The following is a 21234-nucleotide window of genomic DNA, read 5'->3' as shown; positions in this document are numbered from 1 at the left end:
GGCATTATGCTCTCATAATTCCCGTCCATTCACGTTGCCATAACTTTATGTTCTGTTATCTCTAAATAGAGGCAGCTCTTGCCACAGATTTGACAACAAGGCTTACTACCCCTTCCCCCAGTCTCTCTGTGCAATCACAGATTCATTAGAACACCTGCCTGGCAACCTGCCAGGACAGTCCCTGGCTTCCCTGACCGGTTTAAAGTTCAGTCCCGGAATAGGAATTCAACATGACATGTAATGAATGCTGCCTGACCTATTACAAAACTTGGTTTGTAAAAAATACTTTACAATTAAAAACTTGAACATGTTACTGTTATTTATCATTGGAATGTAAAATACCTACATGCAGATATCTTAAAGGGATATTCCGCCATTTTTAGAAATACGCTCATTTTCCACCTCCCCTCGAGCAAAACAATCGATATTTACCTTGTTCCCGTTCATCCAGCCATTCTGTGAGTCTGGCGATACAACTTTTAGCTTCAGCCTAGCATAGATCATTGAATCGGATTAGACCATTAGCTTCTCGCCTGCTAGCTTCATGTTTAAAAGTGACTAAGATTTCTGGTAATTTTCCCATTTAAAACGTGTCTCCTCTCAAGTTAGAAAGTGCAATAAGACCAACTGAAAATGAAACCTGGTGTTTTTCTGGGCTGATTTGACATGGAACTACACTCTCATCTGGCGTAATAATCAAGGCAACTTGCAAACGTACCATAGGCGCAGTGATATCGTACGCAGCATCTGAAAATAGTCCCCATAGACAACAAGCAGTAGTAGTGCCAGTAGGTTGCAACTTGCCTTGATTATTACGCCAGATGAGAGTGTAGTTCCATGTCAAATCAGCCTAGAAAAAAGCCAGGTTTCATTTTCAGTTGGTCTTATTGCACTTTCTAACTTGAGAGGAGACATGTTTTAAATGGGAAAATTACCAGAAATCTTAGTCACTTTTAAACATGAAGCTAGCAGGCGAGAAGCTAATGGTCTAATCCGATTCAATGATCTATGCTAGGCTGAAGCTAAAAGTTGTATCCCCAGACTCACAGAATGGCTGGATGAACGGGAACAAGGTAAATATCGATTGTTTTGCTCGAGGGGAGGCGGAAAATGAGCGTATTTCCAAAAATGGCGGAATATCCCTTTAAGTATCAGACCAAAATAATGTACATGAATTATAAATGCAAGCCACAGTCACTTAATAATAATAATAATAATAATAATAACAATAATACTAAGCAATTCAGAGTTGCACTGTCAATTAACACTTAAATAATCGGCATAACAAGAATCTCCATGAGTTTCTAATAAAAAACATTGTTTTATTTTTTTTTTCCTGCAAATGATTCCAATTTACAGGAAGATGAGTCTCTGATAATCCTCAAAAACAACTTGGCATATGAACATGTGACACAGGAATCTTAAAGCTCACTCACCCTCTCACACACACACACACACACACACACACACACACACACACACACACAGACAGACATACAGACACACTCACTCACTCACTCACTCACTCACTCACTCACTCACTCACTCACTCACTCACTCACTCACTCACTCACTCACTCACTCAGCTGCTGAACCACTTGCTTTTCTTAATGACTTGGGTTTTGTTGCTGCTGCCCATTAATTTCCTCTTGTACTGTTCCACCAGGCTATCGAATCGCTCATCCTCCTTATTCCTGAATCTGTTTTTGCCTGACTTGGCACTCTAAGGGGGTAAAAAACAACATATCAGTCATAAAACACGGAGACAAAACAACACGTTAATTAATGTGACTCAAAGTCTCTAAAACCCACATAAAAAGATGCTTTGAATCATCACACATACATTACCAGTTGAGATAAACATCTTGGCTTTTGACACACCACAGAGAAGGAAAAAAAAAAGCCCCCGCACCTGTTTCTTAGGCTGGCTGACTTTCTCCAAAGAGCGCACAGCCAGCTGTTCCTTCCTGGTGGGCCCCTTCTTCGCAGTCTTGGGCTGGACTGGCGGCCGTTTCCCCTTGTCTCGTTGCCTTTTGGGAACACAAACGAGAATATCTTTAGCTCACTTTTTTGATTTCAGCATCAATCTTGTTAACATGAAATGCACTGTTAAAGGAATACGCCACCCAAAAATTAAATTAAGCTAGTCTCGGTCACCCCCAGAGTTAGAACAGTGAAAAAAACCCGGTTAAAATCCGTCCGGGCATTCTCCTGCTTTGGGAGCAGCGATGCTAGCTTTAGCTTAGCACAGTTGCTGTAGAAGAAGGGTGTCAGTGAGCACGTCCTCCAAAAAAGTGACCGAGACGTCTACATTTTTTTCTAAATATATCTTGGGAGCCGTGTGTTCAAAACGAGTACAAATCATAATGCAAAATCGAACGAGACTATTACCTGGGCAGATCTTTACTTGGAACTATATTCTGCCTCATCGCCGACGAAGCACCGCTAGCTAGGCGCAAAGTTCTCACGTAGCAGTCTTGTAAACTCCCAACTAGATTCGACTGGAACTTCACAAGTGGTGCTACGTGAGAACTTTGATGGTTATTTCTTCCCTGTACCCATTCTTATTGAATGTGTGTCTTTATGCAGGTTTTTAACACTGAATAGACATTGTTCATCTGACCTAGCAACAGTAAAATAGGAATGCAGGACTTGACAAAGGTGAATGGTCATGAGATTTGCATATCAATGGTAAATATGTGGACACACAACAGATCTCCTTCAAAACATTCTAAAACAACTGCTTTACCCTGTGGCGGGGTGGACAAGTGTGAAATCATGCGAGCTGATACCTGATCTTGGGGCCTCGTTTGGAGGGCAGAGGGAGGACTTTGCGCCGCTTCTTGCCATCAGCCAGCTCCACCTGCTCCACCTCGGGTGTGGTCCTGAAGCCCGAGTATTGGCTGCCGCTGGCCTCGTCTTGCCCCTGGCCTTTCCTCTTCTGTGGGCTCCTCTGCTGCTGCTGGGGTTGTTTGGGGTGCTGGTTCTGCTGCTGCTGTTTAGGGTTCTGCTGCTGCTGCTGCTGCTGCGGCTGTTTGTGTTTCTGCTGCTGCTGCTGCTGCTGCTGCTGCTGCTGCTCTTGCTGTTGCTGAGGCTGTTTGTGCTTCTGCTGCTGCTGCTGCTGCGGCTGTTTGTGTTTCTGCTGCTGCTGCTGCTGCTGCTGCTTCCATGGTCCTTTGGCTGCTGTGTCTTCTTGGTTCTCTGTAGGCTTCCTGAATTGCTGCTGCAATGTAACAGATGTCTCCATCAACACCACTAACACAGACAGTGCTCTTACCGCGATCACTACCATAATCCCCAACTCTGGCTGTTACCTATTGCAGTAAGCAACCCAATAAAGATTTTGGATAAAGAGTTGATGACCGTAGCGATTGCGGTAAGGGTAAGAAAGTATGAAATAGATGATATTTCCAATCCCAATGACACGTGCATATATAATATATTATGCATATATATTATTATATATTATATTATACATTATGTTATACGCACTACAGGCATCTTGTTGATAAAAACTCAAAGAGGAGTCTTGGAGTTGGTGTGGCCACAATGTTAGCCCTGCCATGGATTTATGTTACTTTATGCTTTATAACTGAACTAATGTGGAAAGGTAAGATCAAGCCCAGCATCCTAATTTTTCCTATGTTTTGTTGATTGTTGCCGTGCAAACTGACCAGTTTTAACAACTTGTCGGAGCAATACGACGCTATGATGCCCACAGCTCCTTATTCAGGAGATTAGTATGACGAGATGATGAGTTATCGTATCTTACCCACAGAGGACTTAGCATGCCCCAAACTTTCTTGAAAGCTACCGCACAACTCCATATTTCACAGAAGCTACAGACAGCTTGACAGCATGAAATAGCATTTCAGAACATTTCACAACTGTTGGCAACCAATATCTGACTCTCAAATTCTGTGGAAGTTTGTCAGCTAGCCTAATATAAAACATATGCCACCCTATGACTAATACTATAAGGCATCATATGTTAGTGATACAATAGAAACAATTGTGAGTAAATTGAGGAGTAATCCAAACGTACAGGGGAAAATCCCATTCAATAGTTTTGTGTTCAGTAAACCATTTTAGCTTTGATATTAACATGTTTTGGATCATTGTGCTGCTTGATTATCCAACCAAGACCCACTTTTAGTGGCCTGGAGGAGGCAGATTGTTTCATTTAAAATGTACTGGTATTTCAAGCAGTAGGCATCAGAATCAGAATCAGTATATACTACTGTTCCAGCTATGTACAGTTTTTGTTGCCAAAAAGATCAATAATGTTCTCATCTAGATAGATAGATAGATAGATACTTTATTGATCCCCAAGGGGAAATTCAAGAATAGAATTCATCTGAATACATTTACAGGCAAGGTCCCAGTAGCATTTAGCAACTGCAGCCAATTACATTTGTAAACTAGAAAAGCACTCAGAGAGTGCAGACCTCCACCTGTATGGTTCTTCCTAGGTTGTCATACATTTGAACCTAAACGATTCAGATCGCCACCACGTGGCGTAACCATGCCATTACACCGCTAACCGAAAAACATAAACGTAAAGATAACTTTTTGAGTTATCCTGCTAACAGACAGACAAACAAACAAACAAACCCTGATGAAAACATATCCTCCTTGGCGGAGGTAATAAATGACAGGAAAGGCTATTTCCTGCTATGCCTTCTAAAATATCTATTAGCACAGAGAAAATGTCAGCAACAGTGAACAAACAGGACAACAGTGAACAGGACAAACACGGAGTGAGACTTAAAAAATAAAAAAAATAAAAAACATCTGTTGGCATACTCTTTTGAGATTTGGAGAGGCCTAGACCTAGGGAATGACAACATGTGATACAAACATCCACAATCAAATATTGTGATCCTTACGTAGGATCCTTACGTGACAAAATAATGTGTTTTCTTCTCATTATTGTGAAGAAACAATTTAAATTCAAAGTCTATACTGTCACATTTGCACACTACTACTACTACTACAGACTACCTTTTCCTGCAACAACTGAATTCCCATGATACTCCAATGCAAGAACGGAGCTAGCTTCCAGTAATGTGCAAGCTCAGCCATCATTTGGTTCGCTTCCATGTCATTGATGGTCATAACCATTAAGCAGAATTCACATCTAGAACAATAATGATAACCATAACCACAACCATAACCATAACAATAAAAGCATCCATGCTGACCAAAGATCACGATGAGTCTTGTTAATGAATGCGATGGCTAATATGTGATGGGTTCTGATTGAGCTCCAATTATACCATTCTTCATGTCATTATTGTTATAGCTTATGTGTGAATGTCATCATTCATATTAACAAGAACGGTACTAGATTATTGTTATCAATGGCCGCGTTTCCCAAACAAATTAAGAAGCTCTTAACGCCAAGATCTTCTTTGGAGCGCTCTTAAGAACGCTGTGAAAGAAAAACGCGTTTCCCAGAGTCGCTCTTAGCTTAAGAAGATCTTTCACTAAGGAGGAAACGCAAGATCGAGCTGACCCACTCTTACCAGCCTTCTTAGCGATCAAATGCTCAGTGACCATAGCCTGCCGCTAGGGGCACCTAGATTTCTAGGCTTTAGTGATCAAGATGCATCAGGAAAATGTATATCCTCCGCTTTTTTAAACAATAAAACCATTTTCAATGTTACAATGCACTCGTGGCTGTGGACCACTGGCGCAAGAAACATAGACTTAAAAAAAATATATATTGAATTACACGTTTAGGTTTTCAACACATCTGCAAATGAGTTTATAGTACTTCACATACAAAAAAACATCAACAACCCTGTGGCATTTCACAGAGGAAACAGATGTAATTGAACTCAGCTGAACCTAATCCAGTGAGGCTTCACCTGCTACTCTAGGCGTTGCCAAAGTCCGCGATGTAAAAGTCCGGTTTACATACAGTAATGCATACGTGCACCCCACTCGCAGGCCACATGGGCTGGAGGGTTACATCTTCTCGGATATATTAAAGTAGACTAGCCTACATCACATGCCTACTACCACACTATCTATAAGAGAGATGGGATGCGTCTTGCATGAGTTAATTAATGGCCTGAGCTAATAAAAAAAAAATAGGCATAGGCTATATTGATAATCACCCTGTTTGATCAGTTAGTTTGAGTTTTTTTGGCAGACTATACTGTAGGTGTAAGGAGCCGCGACCACACAGCCCAGGCTGCAGAAGTACCGCAAGGGCGCAACAAATTATCTTCAGAAACATTAATTAAGCTCACGATATTCACAACGGCCCAAAACATTAACGGTCCACGCGGGAATCCTCCCGAATCTCCCGATTAGCCACCCGGGCCTGCACACACACACACACACACACACACACACACACACACACACACACACACACACACACACACACACACACACACACACACACACACACACACACACACACACACACACACGATACATGCGTAGCCTAATTGCACCTGTAGGGGGACCACGGGGCGCTGCGTGTGACTTGTGCGCTTATAAAGGGGTGGGTGATCGATTTGCCTGGCATCGATTGATTCAGTTTCAGCACCACCGAGGTGAACAGCTCTCGTTAAGAGCTTCTTTTGAAGATTCTTTGGTTTAATCTTAAGGTCCTCCTAAGAAGGCAGTCAAGAACGCTTTTGGGAAACACCCGTATCTTAGCGCTCCATCTTAGCGATTCCTTCTTTGGAGCCTTCTTAAGTCCTTAAGAAAGATCGCATTTGGGAAACGCGGCCATTATCGTTCTTGGTGTGAATGCCACTTTTACAGTGCTCAATTACCTATTCTAGAGGGCAGATTAATTTCAGAATTTCATTGCGACACCAGCATGAGCTTGACAAAAGACCCTTTTGGGCTTTCCTGGAAGCAGCTGAGGTATGATGGCAAATTGAAATGGTTTCTCCACAGTTAATGAGTTGAAAATGCATCGCTCAGTCACATAAGGGCCCTGTTCATGTTGCACAGAATTTTTAATGACATTTTGAGTTTGTTAAGAGGGGAAAAAGGCACGATTGGATGATGCCGCCAGACCTAGCCGTGTAGCTCACTGGGAGCACTGGCCATTAAGTGCAGCTACTCCAGTTCAGTTACACCAAGTTTGGTTGGATTTTGAAAGACCAAAGACGATAACTTCAGTTTTGTCATTGTTGAGTAGGTGAAAATTATTCATCCAGCCTTTAATACCCCTTGAGACAGAGAACCTGTAGGGAGTCCCCAGATTTAAATGGGAGACCGAGCTATGAGTTATTAACATATAAGTGGAAGGAGATGCGGTAAATCTCGAATGACTATTGATCGATAGTCTGGTTCAATTGCCGGTCCATGTTGCTTCGGTTTAGGCTGGGTGAACCCTACCTGAACTTCCGGGGAATTTGAATTTCGCCCGGCAGCTCAGGCTGAATACCAGCAGGTCTACTTTCGCTGTTTCATTGCCAGAATCTTAAGCTCCAATCAGAAACGGCCATACTCTAGTCCTGGCACGCTATTGGCCGGTGACGTGACGATAACGAAACTTAAGTAGCAACGAAACGAAAGCAGCAGCCGCTGTCGCTTCTTTTTCGGAAGATGTTAAAGGCAAGTTTTCTTTGAAAACAGAACAAAAACTTGCCCTGGAACAGTTCATACAGCAGAAGGACGTGTTTGCGATTCTACCGACCGGCTTTGGTAGGCTAAAAGTTTAATTTACCAACTAGCCCCGCTCGTACAGAGTCATTTGAACGATGCACATTGATCACGCCTCTTTTGCAGTAAAATCAAAGCGCATCTTCCCTAGACTAATGTTCAATCTCAAAAGATTGAGCTTAGTATGGTGAAAACCAGACTAGCTTCGGATCAAAGCATCTGCTAAATATTAGTCAACTTTAACTTCAGTTGCTGATGTTACATAGTGGGAGCACAGACATAGCCATACACCGACAGAAGAGGACTGGTCCCAAAATGGTCCTCTGAGGGACTCCAAACAAAAGACAGAAGCAGAGGATGAGATGAACAGGCCTATAGACACTGAGAATGTCTTGTGCTTAATGTACATTATTATAGTTCCAAACATTCTTGCAGATTTCAGGTCTTACCTTGAACTGCTGTTTACGCATTTCCTTGATCTTTAGCTTCCGCTGATCCTCCAAAGAAAACTCCACAATGGGCCTCTGAAAAGGAGGTATGACATCCAGGGTTACAACAGGTTAAAAAAACACACCAAAAGTGTAAACATTGGCATAGACTTCACCGTTAAACACTCAGACACACACACACACACACACACACATAACTTCCTCCTGCTGGGATCACTCTGATAAAACTAACATTTTGAGGTTTCAGTTACTGAGACATGTCCCCAATCTTGGTGAACAAAGAAAAACACTTTTGAGAAGTTGCCTTCAATAGCAAACACCTGTAGGTACCGCTCAGGCTCAGGCCCAACTGCCTCCGTGAAAAGGCTTTGGTGACTCATGTTTGGTAGATGCCTTAGCTGGAATGGTGTGACAAAACCAAATTTACTCATTAACATGAGTCGAGGAACGTCTAGTGAAGAATTCTGATTCGTAAATGCTTCAGACAAAATCTGTGATATCTACCCTTTGTGACTAGTACTATGTGAATGCGAGTTCTGCTTCTGACGTTGACCACCTCAAATGAGGCATAGGCATTGACGTTGACTACCTCGAATATGGACACTCACACACTGTTCAGACAAAATGTTGCAAAATATTGTACCGTCACACCGGTGTGTTTGGAATGTTGGAAAATTAACATTCTAAAGAATACCTGGGTTCATTGAATTCTACATAGAATTTTAGAACGTTGAATTGTTGCGGAATAGAATCTTGTGTTAGAATGTTCAAAACCCACCCTTTTAAAGGTTAAGTAGAACTATTCCATGGAACAACACAGATCACAATCAATCCGTTCCACACACATGTCTGGTGTTGTGACCAGTGTACCTGGCAATTCTCACAACATGGCATTGTCTAAATCAAAGGGGAGAGACTCACCACATAGAATAGCAAACATAGTTAAGCTGACCAGATGTTTCAATAGCCACCAAACACTAGTTGATCTGGTTTTGCTGTGCAGCTTTTGCAATAATAAGAGCCGGGGAAAATGATCATTGAGGGCAGGACTACCAGTAACTGATCGGATAGTTTTTCTAACAGACCACCACATTTATTTTTTCCTTAGAAGTGATTTAGCGTGAGTAATGATATCTCTACCCCAACCTCCAGCACAGTACAGGCTTTACTGGTAAACTCTGAACTGTGTCCAAAGCGAACATATCGTACAACAGAACAAAAAACCTAACAGCAACTGATCACCTCGAGGCAGATGTAGAGATTCCTTTTCCATTGAATTTCCATACCCTCAAAACAAAATTCTTGTGACTACATACTATAATTAAAACACCAACAGCTTTTTTTTTATTATTATTATCAGATTTCAAACTATTCATCAAAAAAGAGATTGATTTGGGTGAATACAAAATACCCAACATTTAATTTCTAAATATTCCTGACACTGTAATAACTTAACAGATGTAAATGTTGTATAAGGGAGCATGCAAACACAGGTGGTCCCGAGCTCTCAGAGGTGATCAAAAACAAAACAAACAGAGATGTCAGAGAATGAATTCACTAACGAACTCCAAATTCATTCCGACGATATGTGGTCATGCGAATGACAGAGAAACACACCCGCTGACAACACATCAACAGCAGGTAGATGTTTCTAGATGTGAATTTGTGGTGAGAGGAGCACTGGCACCTCAGCTGTACCTTGTTGGGGCCGAAGATGTCGGGGTTGTTGTTGAGGTGACGCAGGGCTTTAAGGGCGTGCTCGTGCTCCCGGAACTCCACAAAGCCGTAGCCCAGCGACGTCCCCATCACCTGCCCTCGCTCTGGCTTCCTGTCGTACATCACGCGACACTACACAGGGGCGACAAAGCGCACACACACACACACACCTTTCACCACACTGCTATGCATCTTGAGAAGGATTATTGGCATATTGACCTTAACCCCTGAAATCGTGTGTGCGTGTGCGTGTGTGTGTGTTTGGGGGACATTAGCCAACTCTGGGCAGGAATAAAATGTATAGGCCCAGTGCTGCCACACAGAGGACAAATAAGTAAAAAAGTAAAAATGTCAAAATGTACCTGTGTGTGTGCAAAGTGTGTGGGCCACGATACGATATTATTGCCATTCTTAACATATTATAACAAGTATTGTGATCATATTCTCCGATATATATTGCGATTCATGTCTCCCACATTATTCAAAGGCATTACAAACGTTTCTATAGTGTTTATTTGTAAGTGAAGTTCTGTAGTTTTTGTTAGTGTGCGTTTGTGCGGCTCACCTCAGTGATCCAGACTGCTCTGCCGCCTCCGGCCGCCTGGATGCAGAGACCTCGTAGCCGCTTCTGGTCCACAGACTTGGGCAGGTTGTGGACGCACAGTCGCGTCTTGGACACAAATATGTTGATGTCCCGCAGCTTGGCTCGCTTCAGGTCCTCAAACTAACAGGCCGAGACAGGCAGCCATTGCAGTTACATCTCTTTTTTTTTTTTTAGTACTTTTATTGCATGTTTGTCCATATATACAGTACAAACTTCACTTACTTCAACTAACTTACATTGCATTCATTTTTTGTTTTGTTTTGTTATTAAGGATAAAGCAACAAAAAAAAAGACAGAAGCAAACCGAGAGGGGTGGGTGGGGGGGGGGGGGGCAATAACAATCTATAAAAAATAAATAAATGAATAAAGAAAAAGGACTGTGTAGGGGAAGGGGAGTTACATATATATGTCCTATGTGTAATTGCTTATTGTTGAGTATTTTTGGGGGGGTGGGGGGGGGGGGTGTTCTTGCGTGTGTGTGTGTGTGTGTATATGTGGGTGCGTGTGTGTGTGTGTGTGTGTATGTGCATGTGTGTGCGTGCGCGTGTAAAGTTGTAGTTGTTATTGAGGGGGAGGGGCGGGGAGGGGGTATTCGTTGTTGTACATTATGTGTACATAGGTGTGGGTGTGTGTGCATGTGTGTTGGTGTGGGTGTGTGCGTGTGTGTGTGCATGTGTATGTGTGTGAGTTCAGTGTATTTAAGCCTACAAGTATTGTTAACTTTTTATTTTAATTGCATACAAGCAAATTATGTCCTGTGTGGAATATTATTAATTAAATTGTATCATCTTATATTATTAAAGTAATTTGTTATTTTGTGTACTATTCTATCCGGGTATAAGTTTTCCCATTTGCCAAGCTGATCCCTAATTTTAAAAGTGAGTTTCTCCATTTCCAAAATGTTTTCTATTGTGTTGTGCCACTTACCTAAGTCTGGGGCTTTTGCTTGCTTCCAGTTCCTGGTTATTTGTTTTATTGCAGATAGTCTTAATATATTGAATAATATTTCGTATTTAGGTTCCATTTTGTCAGACAAATTAATACCAAGTAAGTTTTCTGTTGTTACGTTCTGCTGTAAATCAAAAATAAATTTAATTGCTTCACCAAATTCCTCCCAGAATGTTTCTAAGGCTGGGCAGAAAAAGAAAATATGACTATAGTTTGCGTTTTGTTCTCCACAGCTTCTCCAACAACTAGTTCCTTGTTGGGTGAATTTACTACATTTGTCAGGTGTAAGAAAGAATCTCTGTTGTACTTTCCACGCAAATTCATTCCAATATCTTGATTGTGTTATTGCACAGTTTTCTTTTAACGAAGATCTCCAGTGTTCTCTTGTAATATCAATTTTTAACTCTTTTTCCCATTTTTCTTTAACTTCAGCCTTTACATCGGTTAGTTTTTGTAATATTTTGTAAATTTTTGAAAGATTCCCCTTACCTTTATTCCTATTGTGGATTAAATATTGTACTAAATCATTTTCTATTTCCTCCACTAACTTTTCCTTAACATAGCTTCTTACCTGTAGAAACTTAAAAAAGTGTCTTTTATCCAAGTCATATCTAGAGGCTATATTTTCATATGTGTCTACTGTATTTCTATTCATAACTTGTGCAAATGTTATTAATCCCTTCTTTGCCCAGCAATCTAAAATATGATCCATTCTATTTGGTAGGAAATCTGGGTCGTGTGCCATTTCTCTGAGATGTATACAGTCTGTCTTTATATTTATTTTTTTACAAATTCGTTTCCAAGTTCTTATGGTGCTCAAAATGCAAAAATGTTGCCCTGTATGAAGATTTTGAGTCTTTGAGTCCAAAAAAGGTAAGGTCCCCAAAGACACCGTTGTGAGTTCTCTTTCTATATTAATCCATTTAGTTTCTAATGCTATGTTCATCCATTTCATTATTGTTTGTATTTGTGTTGCATAGAAGTAATTTTGCAGGTCTGGCACCCCTAAACCCCCTTCTTCCCTTTGCTTAGTTAAGGAATTTAACTTAATTCTATGTTTCCCATAATTCCAAATAAAATTAGAGATCATTTTATTCCATACTCTAAACTGGGATTCTAGAAGTACCAGTGGCAATGCCTGAAACAAAAATAAAAATCGTGGAAGGACCATCATTTTGATCGCTTCCACCCTTCCCAACATACCTTCAGGAATTATTCTCCATCGATTCAAGTCTTGCCTTACTTTATGCTCCAATGCACCATAATTATTGTCATACAGATCATTCAGATTTTTACTTATATAGATACCAAGATATTTGATCTTCTGCTTATATTTAAAGTAGCAATCTTTCACCTCTTGTCTAATATCTCTCCCAATTATTAATGCTTCACATTTATTTTCATTTAACTTATATCCTGAAAATTTACTATATTCTTGAATTATTCTTTTTAACTCTGGTATTGTTTCTTTAGGTTCTGCTAAATAAACTATGACATCATCTGCATATAATGCTAGTTTGTGTATGTCGTTTCCTATGTTTATACCTTTTATCTCTACATTTTGCCTGATTGCTACTGCCAGCACTTCGATATATATCGCAAATAGAAGGGGCGAAAGTGGGTCTCCTTGCCTAGTGCCTCTCCGTATTTTAATATTTCTAGATAAAGTACCATTTGTTTTCACTCTAGAGGTCGGATTACTATATATTGCTTTTAGCCATGAACAGAATGTTTTATCTAAACCTACCTTATTAAGAACTTCAAACATAAAAGGCCAGCTAACTAAGTCAAATGCCTTTTCTGCATCTAATGTAATTAGACTCATATCCTTATTTTGTCTTTGGGCATAATCAATTATATTTAAAGTCCTTCTGATATTATCCCCCAGTAGCCTTCCAGGTATAAATCCACATTGATCCACGTTTACAATATCCACAATGATCTTTTTTAATCTATTTGCTAATATGGCTGATATAATTTTATGGTCTGTATTAAGCAGCGATATGGGCCTATATGAGGGACATCTTGTGGCATCCTTCCCCTCTTTATGTATAAGTGTTATTATAGATGACGCCCAAGTCTGTGCCCATCTTCCTGTATGTAGCGCGCAATTATATGCTTCAACTAGTAGGGGGGTTAATTCTTTTTTAAATGCTTTATAAAACTCATTTGTAAAACCATCATCACCTGGAGTTTTCCCTATTTTCAAAGCTTGAATTTGTTTACTTACTTCCTCTGTTGTAATGTCTTTTATTAGTTCCATGTTGTTATCTTCTGTTAGCTTCGGCATGTCTAGGTTCCTCAGGTAGCTTTGAGTTGCCTCTATATCTTCACTTACCTCCTCTCTATATAGATCTTCGTAATAGTTGGCAAACTCCTCTGCAATCTGTTCTTTGTCAGTAATTAATGTATCATGCTTTGTTTTTAGTTTTGTAATATGTGCTCGTTTCATTTGTTGTTTTAATCTATATGCCAATATTTTTAAAGACTTTGGGCCGCCATCATAATTTTCTTGATTCATGAACTTCATTAATTTTTCAATTTCTAGTGTACGTAATCTGTCTAGTTTAAGACGTTTTTCCTTTAGTTTTATTCTATCTTCGTTACTATTTGTCTTGCTATGAGTATTTTCTATCTTCTTTATTTCTTCAGTTAACCATTTCTGTTGTGCTTCCCTTGCTCTTTTCTTAGCAGATGAGTATGAAATTATGTGGCCTCGAACAACAGCTTTAGCTCCTTCCCATAGCAGAATCGAATCTGTATCCTCTCTATCATTGATCTCTACATAATCTTTTAATACCTTTTTAATTTTATCCATGAAGTCTGTATGTTGTAACAATGAGTTATTTAATCTCCACAGTGTTTTGCCTTTATTAGAATTTAATACTAGTGTCAATGTCACAGCTGCATGGTCTGACATGTTTATCGAACTGATCGTACACCGTTTAACAAGTGTTACATTATTTTTAAACATAAAGAAATAATCCAACCTGTTGTATACTGAATGCCTACCCGAGAAACATGTGTACTCTTTTTTGCCTGGGTGAATTGTTCTCCATACGTCTACGAGACCCACATCTGTGCTAAATTTTCTCAGAAGGCTTGCATTTTTCTCTGCTCTATGTTTTTTAGTGCTGGACGAATCTAATTTTGGGTCCATAACTAAGTTAAAATCTCCTGCCATTACTAGTACTCCTTTACTTTTTGTTATTAACAGCTCTGTTAGGTGTAGCATAAATTCTATTCCTGTGTCTGGGGGATAGTAGACATTCAAAATAGAAAACTCTGTACCTTCTATGTTACCAACAACCAAAACATATCTACCTTCTTTATCGATAACACAGTTTTCTAATTCAAAGCCTACATGAGATTTAATGATTATTGCTACCCCTTTCTGACTAGAATTATATGAGCTAAAATAAACTTGGCCTTTAGTTTTTATTTTCAACTTTTCATGTTCTTGTTTTTGCAAATGAGTTTCTTGCAAACAGATTATATCTCCCTTATCTTTTTCCATCTGCAATAAGATTTTTTCCCTCTTTACTCGATTATTTAACCCATTCACATTTAATGATATTATATTTAGGTCACACATTAAGAATCAGTAAGGTTATCAAAACCACATGTTGTTCACACATCCTGAAATATATGAGACTAGTTATGTTCCATTGTAATGTAGATAATGTATTTATGTATGGTATATACTTGTATGTGTAGGCAATTACCAGAAAGTTAGCGGGTTGGGTAAATAGGCAGGGATAAGGAAAAAGTACTCCCAAAAGGAAAAAGAAAAGAAAATCTAAAGACAAAAAAAGTAAAAAGTTACAGTTACATCTCAGAGCGTTCCTATCCTGGCTGAATCAATCCATCATTTATACTAGGCATATGATAGCAATGGTTGCAATTGAAGAAGCATATTAAAACAAGGAGTTTATTAGAGGGAGTACCAAATTGGATCAGAATGATGTTAACCCACCATCAACAGGATGTTGCTTAAAAAACAGTGTGGTGTGTAGAAGTGCACAGCCAAAAGAATAATGGAGCCAGGGCTGGCTCAAGGTAGCTCACTCTCTCTGCGGAGTCTGTGGCACATAAATACAAACAGGAAGTGCTTACCTTGGCCCTCTTGACCATGTCTGTTTCAGGCACACCTTCAGCTGCTTTTGTTCCAGCACGAATCACTACAACAAGACACGCAGACAAGGGGAAGAAAAAAACATCAAGGAAATGGAACTCACAACTCTGTGCGATCAAAGAATTACAAGGTTAGCCCCTTTTAATGCCCTGACATCTCAAAAAGAATCATGCTGAATATGGTAGATATGGGAATAGGCTCCCAGTAGGCCTGGATGATGGGCTTGTTTTGCCCCCTCTAGTGGTGGAAGTGGAAAAGTACAAGCTAGAGCACAAAACCCCCCCGGTGGAACTCACAGCCTTCTCTGGCCAGGTAGAGGTTTCTGACGCCTGTCTGAAGCTTCACTTTCTTGTCCTTGAGTTTGACGGCGTCCTCGCGGCTCACCGCTGCCATGATGGTCAAGCGCCTGCCGTCCACGCGGATCCCCCCGCTCTGCCCACAACACAGGACACAAAGCAGTCACGCAGACTGAGCAAGGAGCAACAACACACACCCTGAACATGAGACCCAGGTCAAAAAAGAATAATAAAAAACAGACACAGCTCCAATTTAGTCTTTCATTTCCTATGATTAAATGCTGTGGCCTCAATTGTGTGACTAAAATCTCAATAATCTTGCATATAGTAGCTCATAGAGTAAGTGCTGCTAGACTTGTATAAATACAAAAGTCAATACACAAGGACTGACAAAAGTGTCAGGTACAGTAAACAGACGTAGCATACAGTAATACAAAATGCAATTGAAAAGAAAAAAACCCTCAAGCAATCTAAATTTGAGTGTCATATGTTGTCAATGAAGCAAGTCATTAGACTAATGCTAGGGCAGCCATAGTGTAGACACTAAACATGACAAGGTTTGTGGGCTAACTGTTCCACCCACCGCTGCGGCATCCTCAGAAGCTTCAATGCACTTGTCTGCTGCCTCCTTGCTTTTGAACTGAGCAAAAGCAACACCTGGATAACAGAAAGAAATGCAGACAGACGCGGAGTGGGGGGGGGGGGGGGGGGGGGGGCATGTGTTATGTCAGCATGTATTTAAAGGCATATAATTCCAATTCTAAATCTTAACATAGAGCAGTAAATACATACAGACATCCCTGAGGTGAGACAGTATACTCTCTCTGACCACTCACCTTTAGAGGTTTCTGTGTCTGGATGGATAACAACACGGACGTAATTCAGCTCTCCAAACTTCAAGAGCACTTCCTCCAGGCCCTCTTCCTCCGTATCAAAGGACAGATTCCTGGGAAGGTCGGGGGTGAGGTTGGGTGATAAATGACAGGGTCTTCTCTGGGCTCAAAGCGGAGAAAACGTTCAGAAAGGAGTGGGTGTACGCTAATGTCCCTCACCTGATGAAGACTGTTTTCCCCTGGTTCACATCAGATGGCAGGTCTGGCTTCTTCTTCTTCTTCTTCTTCTTCTTTGACAAACCTGACAGAGAATCATTTTAGAGATCAGATAATAATAAATATTCAACAGACACTTGGTGAGACGCTGCCAATAAAGGAAACATGCACAGAAGTCAACGGAGTCATTTTACCATCATCATCATCATCATCATCATCGTCATAGCTGTCATCATCATCGTCCTCTTCTGATAGATGGCCACTATCGTCATCACTCTCCGAGCCTTGAGATTCAGAGTCACCATGTTCTTCCTCACCCATATCTTTATCAGCATCATCATCATCATCATCATCACCATCATCATCTCCATCATCATCATCCTCCTCCTCCTCATCATCATCATCGTCATCATCAGACTGGTGATTTTGGGCTTTCCCTGGCACAGCTGTTGACCTAGAAACAAAGCGAATCATGAAGCTGAATGCATGTCCAGTCCATTAATATGTACAATAGAAGGCAATAAAGAATGCAGGCCAGAAACCCCCCTTTCCTTAGTTGATGAAACTAATGATGAAAAACATATTGTTAAATTCAGTGAAGGCATTACACAATAAGTCCAACTTTATTTGTTTGCCTCAAAACTACAAGCTGAAGCAGGCCATATTTGGTAAAGAACCAAAACAATGAATATGTCAGACGTGGTGGCGAGTCACGAAGGTTTTCAACAGCACTACAAACTCCCTCATACTTTATGAGCCCCCATGCCGAGATGTAAAAACATGCCTTCATTGAAGCAAACAAAATACGACATAACTAACAAAGCAGTGAAGGTCAAAAGTAAAAAGCTCCCAAGAATCTTACTTTTGCATGACTTTTTTAGCAGGCTCATCGTCTTCCTCTTCAGATCCAGAATTGTTATCACTGTTTCCTTCATCATCATCATCACCTTCCTCAGTAACGGCAGATTTTGCTTCCTCCGGTTTTGTGGTCTCTGCTTGAACTTCTTTTTCTTAAAAAAATATAAATATGTGACGTGACATACCTTCTTGGTGTACAAATACTGAAATCCATTACATAGAGGCACATTCTAATTTCCATCCATATTGAGAAAACAAAAATGCTACCTGCAGATTTAGGTGGTTTCCCAACAAACTTGTCTTTGGCAATGGCCCAGTCAACAGCCACTTGCCTCCCTGTGAAACAAGAGAAACAGAATGAACAAGAAAAGTGGCAAGAAGTGCCCAAACCAGTGCTCAAGTTATGCGAATGTATAAAAATTCTTATACACATCATCTCAGATGTGATGGTGGACTATGGTGGTCACCTTTGATCTCCTTCAGGTTAGTGCCGCTCAGAGCCTTGCTCGCCTCCACCATGTTCTTGAACTGGACAAAGGCAAAGCCACGCATCTTCCCATCTACAAAACACAGCAGAGGACACTGAATCAGGGCACTGTTACTCATAAGTACAAGTACAGAGTAGACACTGCTAATTGCAAGAACAGAATACAAACCTATTTCTGAGGGGCATCTCTGGTCATGTGATCGACTGTATATACTGTATTTATGCTAATCACTACATGGCATGAAAGGGTGCCTGCAGAACACATAACTGCTGCTCCTACCTGGTTTAAGAGGGATGCTGGCTTCCAGAACTGTTCCATACTTTGCAAAAACCTGCTTCAGATCATCTTCAGAGCACTATGGAAGAAAAGCCAGAGGATCTGATGCTATGCAGTGAAATGGCGATAAAGATTAAAACAGGTCCAATATATTAGAATTCCATTATCCCAGATATGAATTTATGACCACTTACCTTGAAACTGAGATTTCTGATAATAAGTCTAGCCTTCTTCTTGTTCTTTCTGAAAGCAGCTTGTTGGTCACCTTTGGCTGTCTTCTTGGGGACTGGCACTTCTTTCGAAGCTGCAAGAGATATGCAATACAGATTTGCATTTAGTAAAACTCTTTACTATGGTTTTCAGCCAAGCACAGTATATTTAGACAACCTTTTTCAGTGCTAAAAGACAAGTGGTCAAGATTTGGGAAGAAGATTTCACCTTTACCGTTGGTTTTGATCAACAGGCAATTACGTCGAAATGATGGCTCTGAATGCTTTTTACCAACTAGTAACTAGACAGGGCTGTCTTTTTGTCTTACGAACTTTTAGCTAGTGTGGAAATATTCTTCCACACAACTCGTGCTAAAAAAAACCTCCCAGTATTGTAGTTTGATAAACCTTTGAAAATCTCACGCTAAGTCAGAATTCCCTGTTAGCCATCATGTGGGCTACAGAGCATGAGGTCACTGATGTTTGTATGTTAAACTGTGCGATCACAGGCCCTTGCTCCCCATAGCATCTCCCCATGGCCTCATATATAAAACTGTGCGCAGGATTCATGTGAAAATATGGCATATGTAGGAAGAAACAAAAAAGTGAGAGTGCACAACAACATTTTAATTTCTAACGCAGTGCACACCCACGTTCGACACCAATTTCCCTCAATAAATCACAGCCCTCTAAATGTGGTGATACCTGTGCAGGCATCATGCCACATCCACACTTAAAAAAAACAGAGAAACTCACTGAATTAGATTTTTTCTGTTTCTCATAAATCCCAAGGTTTGTGTACAAATACCTTCTTTTGTGCATACTCAATGTTGATAAATGAGGCCCCTGGTAGTAGGTACCAACTATGATAACCTGACATGCAGGTATGAGATATGTATGGGTGGGCACAGAAACACTGAAGATTTTAGATGAGCGTCCACTTCATTTTCAGTAGCCCCCTAAAACAGGAACCAGTTGGGTCATACTTCCATATTCCCATCCCCTCTGCCCACTCTGCCAGGAGGGCGCCACAGGGGCTTGAAATGTCCTGGCAGGTTTGCTTTTGGCTCTCTCGCCATATTTGTGACAGTATGCATTAAATTGAGTGGATTAAACTGACTATTAATCCAGATAGTAACAACTAGAGAAAGTGAATTGTCATGCAAAAACATGCATTAACTCCACCAATGTAGTTGTTTTGTTGTTTTTTTAAATCCACCTTAAGTGTCCTAATAATGGTGGTCGTGCCAGCAGTATACCCAATTTCAGGGTAGTTAAGACGCATATGTATCATCATCAGGACTTCTGCTCACCTCCTTTCTTCTTGTCAATGATCTTTTTCTTTGCAATTGATACACGAATCTTCTGTCCATCATAATCTCGAATTTGGCTCAGTGCCTGCTGAGCATCTTCTGACATAGGGAAGGTGACATAGCCAATACCTCGACATTTGCCAGATGCTATAAGAGGACACAGAATACAACAAATGTCATATTTTGCAGGAAACGGTATGATTCATACGTTTAAAAACTTAGAATTCAAAGCATGGTTTACTAAGTTCTAGCATTTCAACATACAGTGCAATAGTTATAGTGTTAATATGTTAGCTTAAAGGTGACTCATAGGTCAACTTATTGTACAATAACGTGGGGCAACCAGATCATCTGCTCATGACTTACAGTAACGTTAAGTTCTCCAGAAGAGAATGAGACAGAAAAGGAATTACTCAGGAACAATTCCTAGCAACAAAGGGGTTCTTTGAGTCATCATCCAGGAAAGAAACTGTTTCAAGCATCATTGACCAAAAAAGTTGCCACATGTACCAGTTTAGAAGCATCCTAGCTATTGGAAAGATGCGTGCGGCTCAACGAAAATGATCTGTGAGGTGAACTGGCTTATCACTCACCTTTGTCATTAACTACAAAACAGTGTTTCACGGGTCCAATCTCGGAGAAGATCTCTTCCAATCGGTCGTTGGAGGCAGTGGCCGGCAGATTCTGTACAAATAACGTCTGGCTGGACGACATGTCGAAACAAATGTTCCACAGGCGTACGCTTGTGATAACAATAACAACGCTTTCTTGATAGAAACAGGAGTTTGAAAAAGTACGTAGGTTCTGGAGATTTGCCTTCGGTGGCAAATGAGCTAAATAGTTGGCTAGCCAGCTACTCAAAATGGTAGCTAAATAGCGATGCGCAAGTCTAGGTCTGTGTATCCTAAACGTAAGCAGCAATAATAGATAGAGGCTAAAATATCATTTAGGCTACATGTCGTTCGGAATATGTCAAATATGTTATGAATAACGTAATCTTACTACTTGCACGTTTCACAGACACGGGGCGGCCATGCTTACAGAAAACCGGAAGTTTTTCTCTATTTCTTCTACGAACTAACAAGCACTAACGATAAGCAGCATTGCCCCCTACTGTTGTGGCGTTAACACTCCAGTTGAAAGAACTGGTCATATCATTAGAATATCATCAAAACGTTGATTTATGTCAGTAATTCAAAAAGAGAAACTTGTAGGCTATATCATATTCATTCCTTCCTTACACACAGACTGATAT

At 40.5% G+C, this 21234-nt stretch overlaps 1 protein-coding gene across 2 annotated transcripts; it reads right to left on the bottom strand.

Annotated features, from left to right (window-relative positions):
- Window positions 1-1128: 1128 nt before the first annotated feature.
- rbm28 (RNA binding motif protein 28) lies at window positions 1129-21021 on the bottom strand. Of its 2 annotated transcripts, none has more exons than XM_062547606.1 (19): window positions 20573-21021; window positions 19980-20126; window positions 18652-18761; window positions 18461-18536; window positions 18161-18253; window positions 17961-18029; window positions 17698-17845; window positions 17030-17289; window positions 16839-16920; window positions 16623-16732; window positions 16370-16443; window positions 15787-15922; window positions 15472-15536; window positions 10369-10527; window positions 9786-9935; window positions 8088-8162; window positions 2793-3220; window positions 1913-2030; window positions 1129-1723 (listed from the first exon to the last, which is right to left on the bottom strand). In XM_062547606.1, the coding sequence occupies exons 1-19, from the start codon at window positions 20691-20693 to the stop codon at window positions 1583-1585; spliced, it is 2562 nt and encodes an 853-aa protein (XP_062403590.1). In that variant the 5' UTR covers window positions 20694-21021; the 3' UTR covers window positions 1129-1582. The 2 variants fall into 2 exon arrangements, with proteins under 2 accessions (XP_062403590.1, XP_062403589.1); XM_062547605.1 differs by having other exon boundaries at window positions 1130-1723; window positions 2793-3223.
- Window positions 21022-21234: the final 213 nt, after the last annotated feature.

Source organism: Sardina pilchardus, chromosome 10, assembly GCF_963854185.1.
Source record: "Sardina pilchardus chromosome 10, fSarPil1.1, whole genome shotgun sequence".
Classification (NCBI taxonomy): Eukaryota; Metazoa; Chordata; class Actinopteri; order Clupeiformes; family Clupeidae; genus Sardina; species Sardina pilchardus.
This window is presented reverse-complemented; position numbering and strand designations above follow the sequence as displayed.

Bases quoted from the DNA above. Each gene is read 5' to 3' on its own strand.
- rbm28 (XM_062547605.1), bottom strand. From the start codon at position 20,693: ATGTCGTCCAGCCAGACGTTATTTGTACAGAATCTGCCGGCCACTGCC. The intron at 18,254-18,460 runs GTAGGAGCAGCA...TGTGTTTTGTAG, and splicing joins CAGCATCCCTCTTAAACCAG to ATGGGAAGATGCGTGGCTTT. The intron at 10,528-15,471 runs GTAAGCACTTCC...TCGGCCTGTTAG, and splicing joins ACATGGTCAAGAGGGCCAAG to TTTGAGGACCTGAAGCGAGC.